Genomic DNA, 13,835 nt, shown 5'->3' on the forward strand with positions numbered 1-13,835 from the left:
TAATGAGGTGGAAAGGAGCCACCACTGCAGAGAGTCCTTGGCCGTCTGGGAAAGGGAGACTTTCCTGTCCAGGGATGTTGACTTCCCGTCCCATTGGCGGAGAATGTCCCATTGAAGTGGACGCAGATGAAACTGCGCAAACGGAACCGCCTCTATTGCCGCCACCATCTTCCCGAGGAAGTGCATGAGGCGTCTTAAGGAGTGCGACTGACTTTGAAGGAGAGCCTGCACCCCAGTCTGTAGAGACCGCTGCTTGTCCAGCGGAAGCTTCACTATCGCTGAGAGAGTATGAAACTCCATGCCAAGATACGTTAGTGATTGGGTCGGTGACAGATTTGACTTTGGGAAGTTGATGAGCCACCCGAACGCCTGGAGAGTCTCCAGTGCAAAATTCAGGCTGAGTTGGCATGCCTCCTGAGAGGGTGCCTTGACCAGTAGATCGTCCAAGTAAGGGATCACAGAGTGTCCGTGAGAGTGCAAGACTGCTACCACTGCTGCCATGATCTTGGTGAACACCCGAGGGGCTGTCGCCAGACCAAATGGCAGAGCCACGAACTGAAGATGGTCGTCTCCTATCACGAAGCGTAGAAAGCGTTGGTGCTCCGTAGCAATCGGCACGTGGAGATAAGCATCTTTGATGTCTATTGATGCTAGGAAATCTCCTTGGGACATTGAGGCAATGACTGAGCGGAGGGATTCCATCCGGAACCGCCTGGCGTTCACATGCTTGTTGAGCAGTTTTAGGTCCAGAACAGGACGGAAGGAGCCGTCCTTTTTTGGAACCACAAAGAGATTGGAGTAAAATCCTCGCCCCCGTTCCTGAGGGGGGACAGGGATCACGACTCCTTCTGCTCTTAGAGAGTCCACCGCCTGCAGCAGGGCATCTGCTCGGTTGGGGTGTGGGGAGGTTCTGAAGAACCGAAGTGGAGGCCGAGAACTGAACTCGATTCTGTACCCGCGAGACAAAATGTCTGTTACCCACCGGTCTTTGACCTGTGACAGCCAAATGTCGCAAAAGCGGGAGAGCCTGCCACCGACCGAGGATGCGGAGGGAGGAGGCCGAAAGTCATGAGGTAGCCGCCTTGGAAGCGGTTCCTCCATTTGCTTTCCTGGGGCGTGAGTGAGCCCGCCAGGAATCTGAGCTCCCTTGTCCTTTCTGAGTCGTTTTGGACGAGGAGAATTGGGCCTTGCCCGAGCCTCGAAAGGACCGAAACCTCGACTGCCACTTTTTCTGTTGAGGTTTACTTGCTCTGGGCTGTGGCAAGGAAGAGTCCTTACCCTTGGACTGTTTTATGATTTCAGCCAATGGCTCACCAAACAGTCTGTCTCTAGATAATGGCAAGCTGGTTAAGCATTTTTTGGAACCAGCATCTGCTTTCCAGTCCTTTAACCATAAAGCTCTGCGCAAAACCACAGAATTGGCGGCCGCCATAGAGGTACGGCTCGTAGATTCTAGGACAGCATTGATAGCATAGGTCGCAAACGCAGACATTTGCGAAGTTAGGGACGCCACCTGCGGTACTGCTGGATGCATGATAGCATCCACCTGTGCCAGACCAGCTGAAATAGCTTGGAGTGCCCACACGGCCGCGAATGCTGGAGCAAACGACGCGCCGATAGCTTCATAGACAGATTTCAACCAAAGGTCCATCTGTCTGTCGTTGGCATCTTTAAGTGAAGCGCCATCCTCTACTGCGACTATGGATCTAGCCGCAAGCTTGGAAATTGGGGGATCCACCTTTGGACACTGGGTCCAGCGTTTGGCCACTTCAGAGGGAAAAGGATAACGGGTATCCTTAGAACGTTTAGAGAAACGCTTGTCTGGATGAGCGTCGTGCTTCTGGATTGATTCTCTGAAGTCAGAGTGGTCCAAAAAAGCACTTAATTTACGCTTGGGATACAGGAAATGGAACTTCTCCTGCTGTGCAGCTGCCTCCTCTGCTGAAGGAGCTGGGGGAGAAATATCCAACAGTCTATTAATCGCCGATATAAGGTCATTAACCATGGCGTCACCATCAGGGGCATCCAGATTGAGAGGGGCCTCAGGGTTAGAATCCTGATCACCGTCCTCAGTCTCATCACAGAGAGACTCTTCTCGCTGAGACCCTGAGCAGTGTGATGACGTCGAGGGTCTTTCCCAGCGAGCTCGCTTAGGCTGCCTGGGACTGTCATCTGAGTCAGAGACTTCAGCTTGTGATGCTTGAGACCCCCTTGAAGTACGGATTAGTTCCAACTGAGGGGGACCGGAGAGCATAGACACAGCAGTGTCCATGGCCTGAGGAACTGGCCTGGCCTGCAAGGTCTCCAGGATTTTTGTCATAGTCACAGACATTTTTTCAGCAAACACTGCAAAGTCTGTCCCCGTCACCGGGGCAGGGTTCACAGGCGTCTCTGCCTGGGCTACCACCACAATAGGCTCTGGCTGGCGAAGTGCCACTGGGACTGAACATTGCACACAATGTGAGTCATTGGAGCCTGCCGGTAGATCAGCCCCACATGCAGTACAAACAGTGTACACAGCCCGTGCCTTGGCAGCCTTGCGTTTTGCGGATGACATGTTGCTGCCTCCTCAGAGCAGTACAGGGTGTCCAGCCAAGAAGCGACCTTACAGTGCACTATATAAATATATATATATATATATATGGTACCAAGAAAAAAGTACACTAATAAATCACTGAGGCACTAGAGGGACCAGCACTACTGTGCTGCTTACCGCCCGCTTAGGAGCGGTGTGTGGTCGCCAGAAATCCCTCTAGTCTGGGTCTCCCAGAGCCTGCTGCCTTTCCCCAGCCAGACCGCATGTGTAATGGCTGCCGGCGTCCTTGTGGAGAGGGGGGGCGGGCCCTGGGCGTACACCGACGAAGAGCGGGAAGTCTGCTTCCCCCTGTGCCTAGTGAGAGGGCTGGAGCATGTAAATAAAGCTCCAGCCCTCGGCGCTGCCAATTGAGCAGCGTCTCTCCCCTACCCTGATTGACAGGGTGGGGGCGGGAACGAAGCGGCGCTAGGCCGCAGAAGCCGGGGGCTAAAGTTAGAAGCGCCGCCGCCGTAAAAGCGCGGTCGGCGCAAAGTCCCCGGCGCACTACAAGTCGCAGCTGCGCCGCCGCTCCAGGAGCGGTCGGCGCAGTAGTTCCCAACATGTAACGTCACTCAGCAAAGCTGCAGTGACCTAACCCCAGCGCACAGCGCTACTGTCCCCGGCGCACTATAACGCTCAGCAAGCCTTGAGAGTGTCCGTGCCTGCGGGGACACAGAGTACCTGAAAGTTGCAGGGCCTTGTCCCTGAACGGCACTCCCGCTCCAAATCCAGCAGGTTCTCTGGGTCTGTGGATGGAGCCCGGCAAGATCCCACTTCCACAGAGCCCTCCAGGGGATGTGGAAGGAAAACAGCATGTGGGCTCCAGCCTCTGTACCAGCAATAGGTACCTCAACCTTACAAGCACCACCGCGGGTGAGAAGGGAGCATGCTGGGGGCCCCATATGGGCCCTCTTTTCTTCCATCCGATATAGCCAGCAGCTACTGCTGACTACAAACAGTGGAGCTATGCGTGGATGTCTGACCTCCTTCGCACAAAGCAGAAAACTGGTGAGCCAGTGATCCCACTGGGGGTGTATAGCCAGAAGGGGAGGGGCCTTACACTTTTTAGTGTAATTGCTTTGTGTGGCCTCCGGAGGCAGTGCTATACACCCAATCGTCTGGGTCTCCCAATAGAGCGCCGAAGAAATAGGATACAGTTTGCTATACAAATTATTTCACCCCTTAAACACTGAGCAATTTTTGTTTTTTTCCTCCTATCCTCCAAGAGCTATACCGGTAATTTTTTTTACTTTTCCATCACCTAGAACTGTATGATGGCTTGTTTTTCTCCAGGATCAGTCGTAGTTTTGAATGACAAGAATGATTTTAACATTACAATTGTGGTGAAATTGTGTGAAAAAATGCAATTCCTCCATGTTTTTTGGAAGTTTTGCTTTTATTGTTTTCATTTTGTGAAAAAAATTACTTTGAATCATGATTCTCAATGTCAATACGATGATGGCAAAACCCAACTTGTATAAGAGCTTAATTTAGGCACTATCAGACTATCAAATGGGTCATCTTTTTTTTCCTTTTGACACAAAGTGCACCTCTTTTGTGTGGCTCATTTTTTGTTGTGTAGAGGGAAGAATTAAAATTAAGTGTCACATTGTAATAGTGAGAAGATTACCTTTGGGAGACTCGTCCGAAACACACCCATGCATTGTGCGCTGCTCCATAATGTAGCCACTTTGACTCTGCTCAGATACAAGAGAGGATACATTTATTACAAAAAAAGGATAGAATAAAAAAAAAACCAACAAAGTCATATAAAAAATAAATGTTCTATTAAAAATATTCAGGATTATGAACATATTGCTGGCAAAAATAATACAAGCAGGAGAAAACAAGTGGGATTCTTACAACTCCGATGTGTTTCCTGAAGCTCACAACAGATAGCATTACGGTAGTATGGTGTCACATTAAGGCCCTTTTATATAAGCCGATAAATCGCAAAATGAGTGTTTGTAGAAACGCACTCTCAGTTATCGGCCTGTTCAAATGTGCTAACAAGTAAAACACTGAGCCTTTGAGTGATGGATTTTTGTTACTAGCAGCACATTGTACTGCATTATCAGTTGATGTGCTGCCGATAACGTGCACTGTATATAAGCACTGAACCACTGTAGTGGCAATTATTCTGATCCCATCATTGCTCATCAGCCTCTGAAAACAGGCCAATAAATAAGTGCGGAACAACTTGAATATTGTCTATCGGACCTCATTACTGGCCTACAATCGTGGTGAGACTGGGGGCACATTAGTTGTGTCTGAAACAGACAATCTAACATCTGATTGTATGGGTAACGAATTATTCCAGTCTGAGAAGGCCATAAAGTTAAGGTACCGTCACGCTAAGCAACATCGCTAGCAACATCACTGCTGAGGCACAACTTGCTAGTGATGTTGCTGTGTGTGACATCCAGCAACAACCTGGCCCCTGCTGTGAGGTCGTTGGTTGTTGCTGAATGTCCTGGACCATTTTTTAGTTGTTGCTGTCCCGCTGTGAAGCACAGATCGCTGTGTGTGACAGCGAGAGAGCAACAACTAAATGTGCAGGCAGCAGGAGCCGGCTTCTGCGGACGCTGGTAACCACAGTAAACATCGGGTAACCAAGAAGCCATTACCTTGGTTACCCGATATTTACCTTTGTTACCAGCGTCCGCCGCTCTCAGCTGTCAGTGCCGGCTCCCTGCTGCCTGCACAAGTAGCAGAGTACACATCGGGTAATTAACCCGATGCGTACTGTGGCTAGGTGTGCAGGGAGCCAGCGCTAAGCGGTGTGTGCTGGTAACCAAGGTAAATATCGGGTTGGTTACCCGATATTTACCTTAGTTACCAAGCGCAGCATGCTTCCACGTGTAGCGACGCTCCATCGATCCCTGCCAGGTCAGGTTGCTGGTGGGATCGCTGGAGTGTCGCTTAGTGTGACATCTCACCAGCGACCTCCTAGCAACTTACCAGCGATCCCTATCAGGTTGTATCGTTGTTGGGATCGCTGGTAAGTTGTTTAGTGTGACTGGGCCTTTAGAGTAGTGGTAGCTTAACTTTTCAAGATAGTTGATAAATGTCTGATCGCTTGAGATCCCACTGCTGAGGACCTCAGGATCACTAAACTGAGGGGTCATAATCACTAATTCTTTCTCATGCTTAAAGGGAACCTGTCACCAGTTTTTTGCCCTATAAGCTGCGGCCACCACCACTGGACTCTTATATGCAGCATTCTAACATGTTGTATATAAGAGCCCAGACCGCTGTGTAGAACCTAAAAAACACATTAAAATACTTAAAATACTTACCAGTCGCTGCGGTGGATGTGGGTCAAATGGGCGTCTTCGTCCTCCGGTGCCAACGCCTCCTCTTTCGGCTATCTTCATCCTGCTTCTGAAGCCTGTGTGCATGACGCATCCTATGTCATACACACTCGCCGGTCCAGCGCATGCGCACTATATTACTTTGGTCTGCCTGTTCAGTGCAGATCAAAGTGCGCCTGCGCTGGACCTCAATGCCGGCGAGAGTGTATGATGTAGACACGTCATTCACAGCGGCTTCCAAAAATGGAGAACAAAGATGGCCGAAAAAGGAGGTGGCGGCACCGGAAAACGAAGACGCCCATTTGACCCACATCCACCGCAGCAACTGGTTTAGCTAAGTATTATAAAGTGTTTTTTACATTCTATACAGCGGTCTGGGCTCTTATATACAGCATGTTAGAATGCTGTATATAACAGCCCACTGGTGGTAGCCACAGCTTATAGGGCAAAAAACTGGTGACAGGTTCCCTTTAATTCTATTTGTTTTCTGTGGGATGGACATTTTTAGCTTTTATGAGATTTTAGAAGAATTTTGTATGGATGGCCAGCATACAGACACATATATATACACAAAGTTACTGAAACAAAAGAGTGCGCTACATGGAACATGGAAATTCTAATGCATTTTTTACTTCTGTGCAAGGATTTCACATCTGAAATCCAAATGAACAAGCAGATGGGGAACTGTACTTACAGGGACATTGGATTTAGAGGAATGTGGTGTAGTAGACATCTTTGGCAGGAGGTTAGCTGTCCATTCCGCACTTGATGTAGGAAATAAAAAGTCACTGTGGTCTCTGTCAGGTCTGATAAAACAGATATCCCAAGTGGAACATTTCCTGCATTGTAAAAAAACCCATCCATTACTCACTTGCATACCAGAAAGGGGTAACATTTACCAATATTACTGTGGGCTTCTGAAGATGACGCAAGCACAGCTCCTGTACCTCTTCCAGAGGGGACCGTGTGCTACTTTTCAAGGACACATCTCAAAAATGGCTGCACTGTTACATCCCTTTGTGAAATGAGATTCAGTGTAACCTGAATTTTATACCTTTAAACTTCTAAATTAGGATTTAAGAGTCCAGTAGGCGGTCTTTCAAGTGATTGACAGTTATCTCTGTATGACTCTGCGAGCACAGAAAGCTGTGACTCTGTGTGAGACCATTGAACTGCTCAGCTCAGAAAAAAACAAGACTTCAATCAATAAGGCCCCTTTCACATTGCTTTCTGATCTCCGTTCTGTGGAACTGTCAGGGCTTCCAAACCCCCCGCAAAACTGGTTTCGGACATATGCACCGACGGGGCCATTGACCATAATAGTGCAGACCTAGTCACCCTGTGCTCTGTTGTGCACCATTTGCAGGAGTATATGCTTATGGGAGGAGGACACCCAGATGCAGTCTACTATGTTTGGGTGTCCGCCTCCGTAAAGCGTATACTCCCGAAAATGGTGCACAACCGAGCACACAGTGACTCCTTCTGCACCTTTATAGTCAATGGCTCCATCGGTTACATCTGACACCCGTTTTGAGGGGGGTTTGGATAGAAGCCCGACGGGACTACTGAACGGAAATCAGAACACAATGTGGGGGCCTATAGCCCGCTTTACACACTACAATATATCTTACGATGTGTTGGCGGGGTCACGTCGTAAGTGACGCACATCCGGCATCGTAAGGTACATTGTAGTGTGTAACAGCTACGTGCGATTGCGATTGAACGGTAAAACGTTCATCGCACGCACGTCGTTTATTCCTCAAATTGAACGTCAGGTTGTTCATCGTACCCAGGGTAGCACACATTGCAGTATGTGACACCCCGGGAACAATGAACAGATCTTACCTGTGTCCTGCAGCTCCCTGCCAGCAATGCGGAAGGAAGGAGGTGGGCGGGATGTTTACATCCCGCTCAGCTCTGCCCCTCCGCTTCTTTTGGCCGGCTGCAGCGTGACGTCGATGTGACGCCGAACGTCCCTCCCACTCCAGGAAGTGGACGTTCGCCGCCCACAGCGAGGTCGTATGGACGGGTAAGTACGTGTGACGGGGGTTAATCGTTTGTGCGGCACATTCAACAAATTGAACGTGCCGCACATACGATGGGGGCGGGTACGATCGCATACGATATTGTATGCAGAATCGTAACATGTAAAGCAGGCTTTGGTCACACAAGTTATACTGAATTGTTCTACACAAAACTATCTATCAATCTGCTCAGCTCCTTCTGGTCGGAGGTAGAATGGACAGCGTGTTCATAGTGACAGGTTACCTGAATCTGGCAAGAGACTGTGAAAAATGTATTGTCTCCTTTAAGAGAAGAATTCACACTGATGGAATAATAAGGACATAGCATGAAAGAACTTCTAGCACTGGACTGCTGGTACGCTGAGAAGAAGGGAATTTTGTTACTTACCGTAAATTCCTTTTCTTCTAGCTCTTATTGGGAGACCCAGACGATTGGGGTATAGCTACTGCCCTCTGGAGGCCACACAAAGCACTACATTAAAAGTGCAAGGCCCCTCCCCCTCTGGCTATACCCCCCCGTGGTATCACGGGTACTCCAGTTTTAGTGCCAAAGCAAGAAGGAGGAAGCCAACAACTGGTTTAAACAAATTAACTCCGAGTAACATCGGAGAACTGAAAAACCGTTCAACATGAACAACATGTGTACCCGCAAACAGCAAAAACAATCCCGAAGGACAACAGGGCGGGTGCTGGGTCTCCCAATAAGAGCTAGAAGAAAAGGAATTTACGGTAAGTAACAAAATTCCCTTCTTCTTCAGCGCTCTATTGGGAGACCCAGACGATTGGGACGTCCAAAAGCTGTCCCTGGGTGGGTAAAGAAATACCTCATGTTAGAGCTGCAAAACAGCCCCCCCCTACGGGGATGTCACTGCCGCCTGCAGGACTCTTCTACCTAAGCTGGCATCCGCCGAAGCATAGGTATGCACCTGATAATGCTTGGTGAAAGTGTGCAGACTCGACCAGGTAGCTGCCTGACACACCTGTTGAGCCGAAGCCTGGTGCCGTAATGCCCAGGACGCACCCACGGCTCTGGTTGAGTGGGCTTTTAGCCCTGAAGGAACCGGAAGCCCAGCAGAACGGTAGGCCTCTATAATTGGTTCTTTGATCCATCGAGCCAAGGTGGCTTTAGAAGCCTGCAACCCCTTGCGCGGACCGGCGACAAGGACAAAAAATGCATCGGAACGGCGCATGGGCGCCGTGCGGGAAATGTAGATCCTGAGTGCTCTCACCAGATCTAGCAAACGCAAGTCCTTTTCATACCGGTGAACCGGATGAGGATAAAAGGAAGGCAAGGATATATCCTGATTAAGATGAAACGAGGATACGACCTTAGGGAGAAACTCCGGAATGGGGCGCAGCACTACCTTGTCCTGGTGGAACACCAAGAAGGGAGCCTTGGATGACAGAGCTGCCAGCTCAGACACTCGCCGAAGCGATGTGATCGCAACAAGAAACGCCACTTTCTGTGACAGGCGAGAAAAAGAAACTTCTTTGAGAGGCTCGAAAGGCGGTTTCTGGAGAGCCACTAGTACTCTGTTCAGATCCCATGGATCCAATGGCCGCTTGTACGGGGGCACAATATGACAGACCCCCTGCAGGAACGTGCGCACCTTAGGAAGACGTGCTAGACGCTTCTGAAAAAACACGGATAGTGCCGAGACTTGCCCTTTAAGGGAGCTGAGCGACAAGCCCTTTTCCAACCCTGATTGCAGGAAAGACAGAAAAGTGGGCAATGCAAATGGCCAGGGAGACACTCCCTGAGCAGAGCACCAGGTTAAGAAAATCTTCCACGTTCTGTGGTAGATCTTAGCAGAAGTTGACTTCCTAGCTTGTCTCATTGTGGCTACCACTCCCTGGGATAAGCCTGTTGACGATAGGATCCAGGACTCAATGGCCACACAGTCAGGTTCAGGGCCGCAGAATTCTGATGGAAAAACGGCCCTTGAGACAGCAGGTCTGGACGGTCTGGAAGTGACCACGGTCGGCCGACCGTGAGATGCCACAGATCCGGATACCACGATCTCCTCGGCCAGTCTGGGGCGACGAGTATGATGCGGCTGCAATCGGATCTGATCTTGCGTAGTACTCTGGGCAAGAGTGCCAGAGGCGGGAATACATATGGGAGGTGGAACTGCGACCAATCTTGCACCAAGGCGTCTGCCGCCAGAGCTCTTTGATCGCGCGACCGCGCCATGAATGCCGGGACCTTGTTGTTGTGCCGAGACGCCATTAGGTCGACGTCCGGCACCCCCCAGCGGCGACAGATTTCCTGAAACACGTCCGGGTGAAGGGACCATTCCCCTGCGTCCATACCCTGGCGACTGAGGAAGTCTGCTTCCCAGTTTTCTACGCCTGGGATGTGAACCGCGGAGATGGTGGATGCTGTGTCCTCCACCCAATTCAGAATGCGCCGGACTTCCTGAAAGGCTTGCCGGCTGCGCGTCCCTCCTTGGTGGTTGATGTATGCCACCGCTGTGGAGTTGTCCGACTGGATTCGGATCTGCTTTCCTTCCAGCCACTGTTGAAAGGCTAGTAGGGCAAGATACACTGCCCTGATTTCCAGAGCATTGATCTGAAGGGTGGACTCTTGCGGAGTCCACGTCCCCTGAGCCCTGTGGTGTAGAAACACTGCTCCCCACCCCGACAGACTCGCATCTGTCGTGACCACTGCCCAGGATGGGGGCAGGAAGGATCTTCCCTGAGACAATGAGGTGGGAAGGAGCCACCATTGTAGAGAGTCCTTGGCCGTCTGGGAAAGAGAGACTTTCCTGTCTAGGGAAGTCGTCTTCCCGTCCCATTGGCGGAGAATGTCCCATTGAAGTGGACGCAGATGAAACTGCGCAAAGGGAACTGCTTCCATGGCTGCCACCATCTTCCCTAGGAAGTGCATGAGGCGCCGTAAGGGGTGCGACTGGCCCTGAAGGAGAGATTGCACCCCTGTCTGTAGGGACCGCTGCTTGTTTAGCGGAAGCTTCACTCTCGCTGCTCGAGTATGGAACTCCATGCCAAGATACGTTAGTGACTGTGTCGGTGACAGATTTGACTTTGGAAAGTTGATGATCCATCCAAAAGTCTGGAGAGTCTCCAGCGTAGCCTGTAGACTGAGTTGGCATGCCTCTTGAGAGGGTGCCTTGACAAGTAGATCGTCTAGGTAAGGGATCACCGAGTGTCCCTGAGAGTGCAAGACTGCTACCACCGCCGCCATGACCTTGGTGAAGACCCGGGGGGCTGTCGCCAGACCGAATGGCAGAGCTGCGAACTGAAGATGGTCGTCTCCTATCACAAAACGTAGAAAACGTTGATGTTCTGTAGCAATTGGCACGTGGAGATAAGCATCTTTGATGTCTATTGAGGCAAGGAAGTCTCCTTGAGACATTGAGGCAATGACAGAACGGAGGGTTTCCATCCGGAACCGTCTGGCGTGCACATGTTTGTTGAGCAGTTTTAGGTCCAGAACAGGACGGAACGAGCCGTCCTTTTTTGGCACCACAAAGAGATTGGAGTAAAACCCTCTCCCTTGTTCCTGAGACGGTACAGGAACCACTACTCCTTCCGCTCTTAGGGAGTCCACCGCCTGCCGCAGGACATCTACACGGTCTGGATGTGGGGAGGTTCTGAAGAACCGAGCTGGAGGACGAGAACTGAACTCGATTCTGTACCCGCGCGACAAAATGTCTGTCACCCACCGGTCTTTGACCTGTGACATCCAAGTGTCGTAAAAGCGGGAGAGCCTGCCCCCGACCGGAAATGCGGAGGGAGGGGACTGGAAGTCATGAGGTAGCCGCTTTGGAAGCGGTTTCTCCATTTGCTTTCTTGGGGCGTGAATGAGCCCGCCAGGAATCTGAGTTTCTTTGCGTCCTCTGAGTCCCTTTGGACGAGGAGAATTGTGTTTTGCCCGAACCTCGAAAGGACTGAAACTTCTGCTGCCACTTTCTCTGCTGAGGTTTGCTTGATCTGGGCTGGGGTAAAGAGGAGTCTTTACCCTTGGACTGTTTAATGATGTCAGCCAATGGCTCGCCAAACAGTCTATCTCTAGATAAAGGCAAGCTGGTTAAACATTTTTTGGAACCAGCATCTGCTTTCCAGTCCTTTAACCACAATGCTCTGCGCAAAACTACCGAATTGGCAGACGCCATTGAGGTGCGGCTGGTAGATTCTAGGACCGCATTGATAGCGTAAGACGCAAACGCGGACATCTGCGAGGTAAGGGACGCCACTTGCGGCACCGCTGGATGTAAGATAGCATCCACTTTTGCTAAACCAGCTGAAATAGCTTGGAGTGCCCATACGGCTGCGAATGCTGGAGCAAACGACGCGCCGATAGCTTCATAGACAGATTTTAACCAAAGGTCCATCTGTCTGTCATTGGCATCCTTAAGTGAAGCGCCATCCTCCACTGCAACTATGGATCTAGCTGCAAGCTTGGAAATCGGGGGGTCCACCTTTGGACACTGGGTCCAGCGCTTGACCACATCAGGGGGGAAAGGATAACGTGTATCCTTAGAACGTTTAGAGAAACGCTTTTCTGGATGAGCGTCGTGTTTCTGGATTGATTCTCTGAAGTCAGAGTGATCCAACAGAGCACTTAATTTACGCTTGGGATAGAGGAAACGAAATTTCTCCTGCTCTGCCGCTGCCTCTTCTGCTGAAGGGGCTGGGGGAGAAATATCTAACAGCCTATTGATGGCTGAGATAAGATCGTTTACCATGGCGTCCCCATCCGGGGTATCCAGATTGAGAGGGGTTCCAGGATTAGACTCCTGATCACTCTCTTCAGACACATCACAGGGAGACTGATTGCGCTGAGACCCTGAGCAGTGTGATGACGTTGAGGGTCTTTCCCAGCGAGCCCGCTTGGGGTGGCTGGGGCAATCATCTGAGTCATTATACTCATCCTGAGAAGCCGGGGATCCCCTTGCAGTCTGGATTAAATCCAACTGCGGAGGATTAGAGGACATAGACCTCGCCGTGTCCATAGACTGAGCCCCAGGCATGGATTGCAAAGTTTCCAGGATTTTTGCCATAGTCACAGACATATTAACCGCAAAAACTGCAAAGTCTGTCCCCGACACCGGGGCAGGACTTACAGGCGTCTCAGCCTGGGTCACTATCTCTCCTGACTCCGGCTGGCGAAGCAGCACCGGATCTGAGCATTGCACACAATGGGGGTCCTTGGAGCCTGCTGGTAGAGCAGCCCCACATGCAGCACACGCAGTGCACACAGCCCTAGCCTTGGCAGCTTTGCGTCTTGTGGATGACATGTTGCTGCCTCCTCAGAGCGATCTGGGGTATTCAGCCAGGAAGCGACCTCACAGTGCAAGAAATCAATAAATATCTATGTCCAGTGACACAATACACTAACATACACTGAGGCACTAGAGGGGCCAGCTGAAAAGCCGCTTACCGCCCGCTTAAGAGCGGGTGTGTGGTCTTCCAAAGCCCCTCAGTCTAGGTCTCCCAGAGCCTTGCGTCCTTCCTCCAGCCAGGCATGCATGTAATGGCTGCCGGCGTCCTGAGAGAAGAAGGGGGGCGGGCCCTGGGCGTTCCTGACCAAGAGCGGGAAGCCTGCTTCCCTCTGTGCCTAGTGTGAGGGCTGGAGCATGTAAATCAGGCTCCAGCCCTCCTCGCTGCCGTGAAACAGCGTCTCTCCCCTACCCTGATTGACAGGGTGGGGGCGGGAACGATCGGAGCTGCCGGCGTCCTAGGCCCAAAAGCCGGGGACTAGAGTTATAAACGCCGCCGCCGTAAAAGCGCGGTCGGCGTATCCCCGGCGCACCACAAGTCACAGCAGCGCCGCCCGGTCCAGTGGGGGTCGGCGCTGCGTTCCCAGAACACAAAGTCCCCCAGATAACTGTAGGAACACCAGCTCAGTGTACGGTCCCCGGCGCACTACAACACCCAGCCAGCCCGGAGTGTGTCTGT

General features: G+C 51.1%; 1 protein-coding gene across 3 annotated transcripts in view; it reads right to left on the reverse strand.

Annotated features, from left to right (window-relative positions):
- Positions 1-13,835, reverse strand: part of STXBP4 (syntaxin binding protein 4) — a 108,813-nt gene that overhangs the window by 78,705 nt on the left and 16,273 nt on the right. For all 3 annotated transcript variants that reach the window (XM_075349523.1, XM_075349521.1, XM_075349522.1), the window contains exons 5-6: positions 6,584-6,728; positions 4,206-4,272 (exon numbers count right to left, since the gene is read on the reverse strand). In XM_075349523.1, coding sequence (XP_075205638.1) covers positions 4,206-4,272; positions 6,584-6,728 — 212 coding nt within the window. The remainder of the gene's footprint in view (positions 1-4,205; positions 4,273-6,583; positions 6,729-13,835) is intronic.

Source organism: Anomaloglossus baeobatrachus, chromosome 5 (genome assembly GCF_048569485.1).
Source record: "Anomaloglossus baeobatrachus isolate aAnoBae1 chromosome 5, aAnoBae1.hap1, whole genome shotgun sequence".
Classification (NCBI taxonomy): Eukaryota; Metazoa; Chordata; class Amphibia; order Anura; family Aromobatidae; genus Anomaloglossus; species Anomaloglossus baeobatrachus.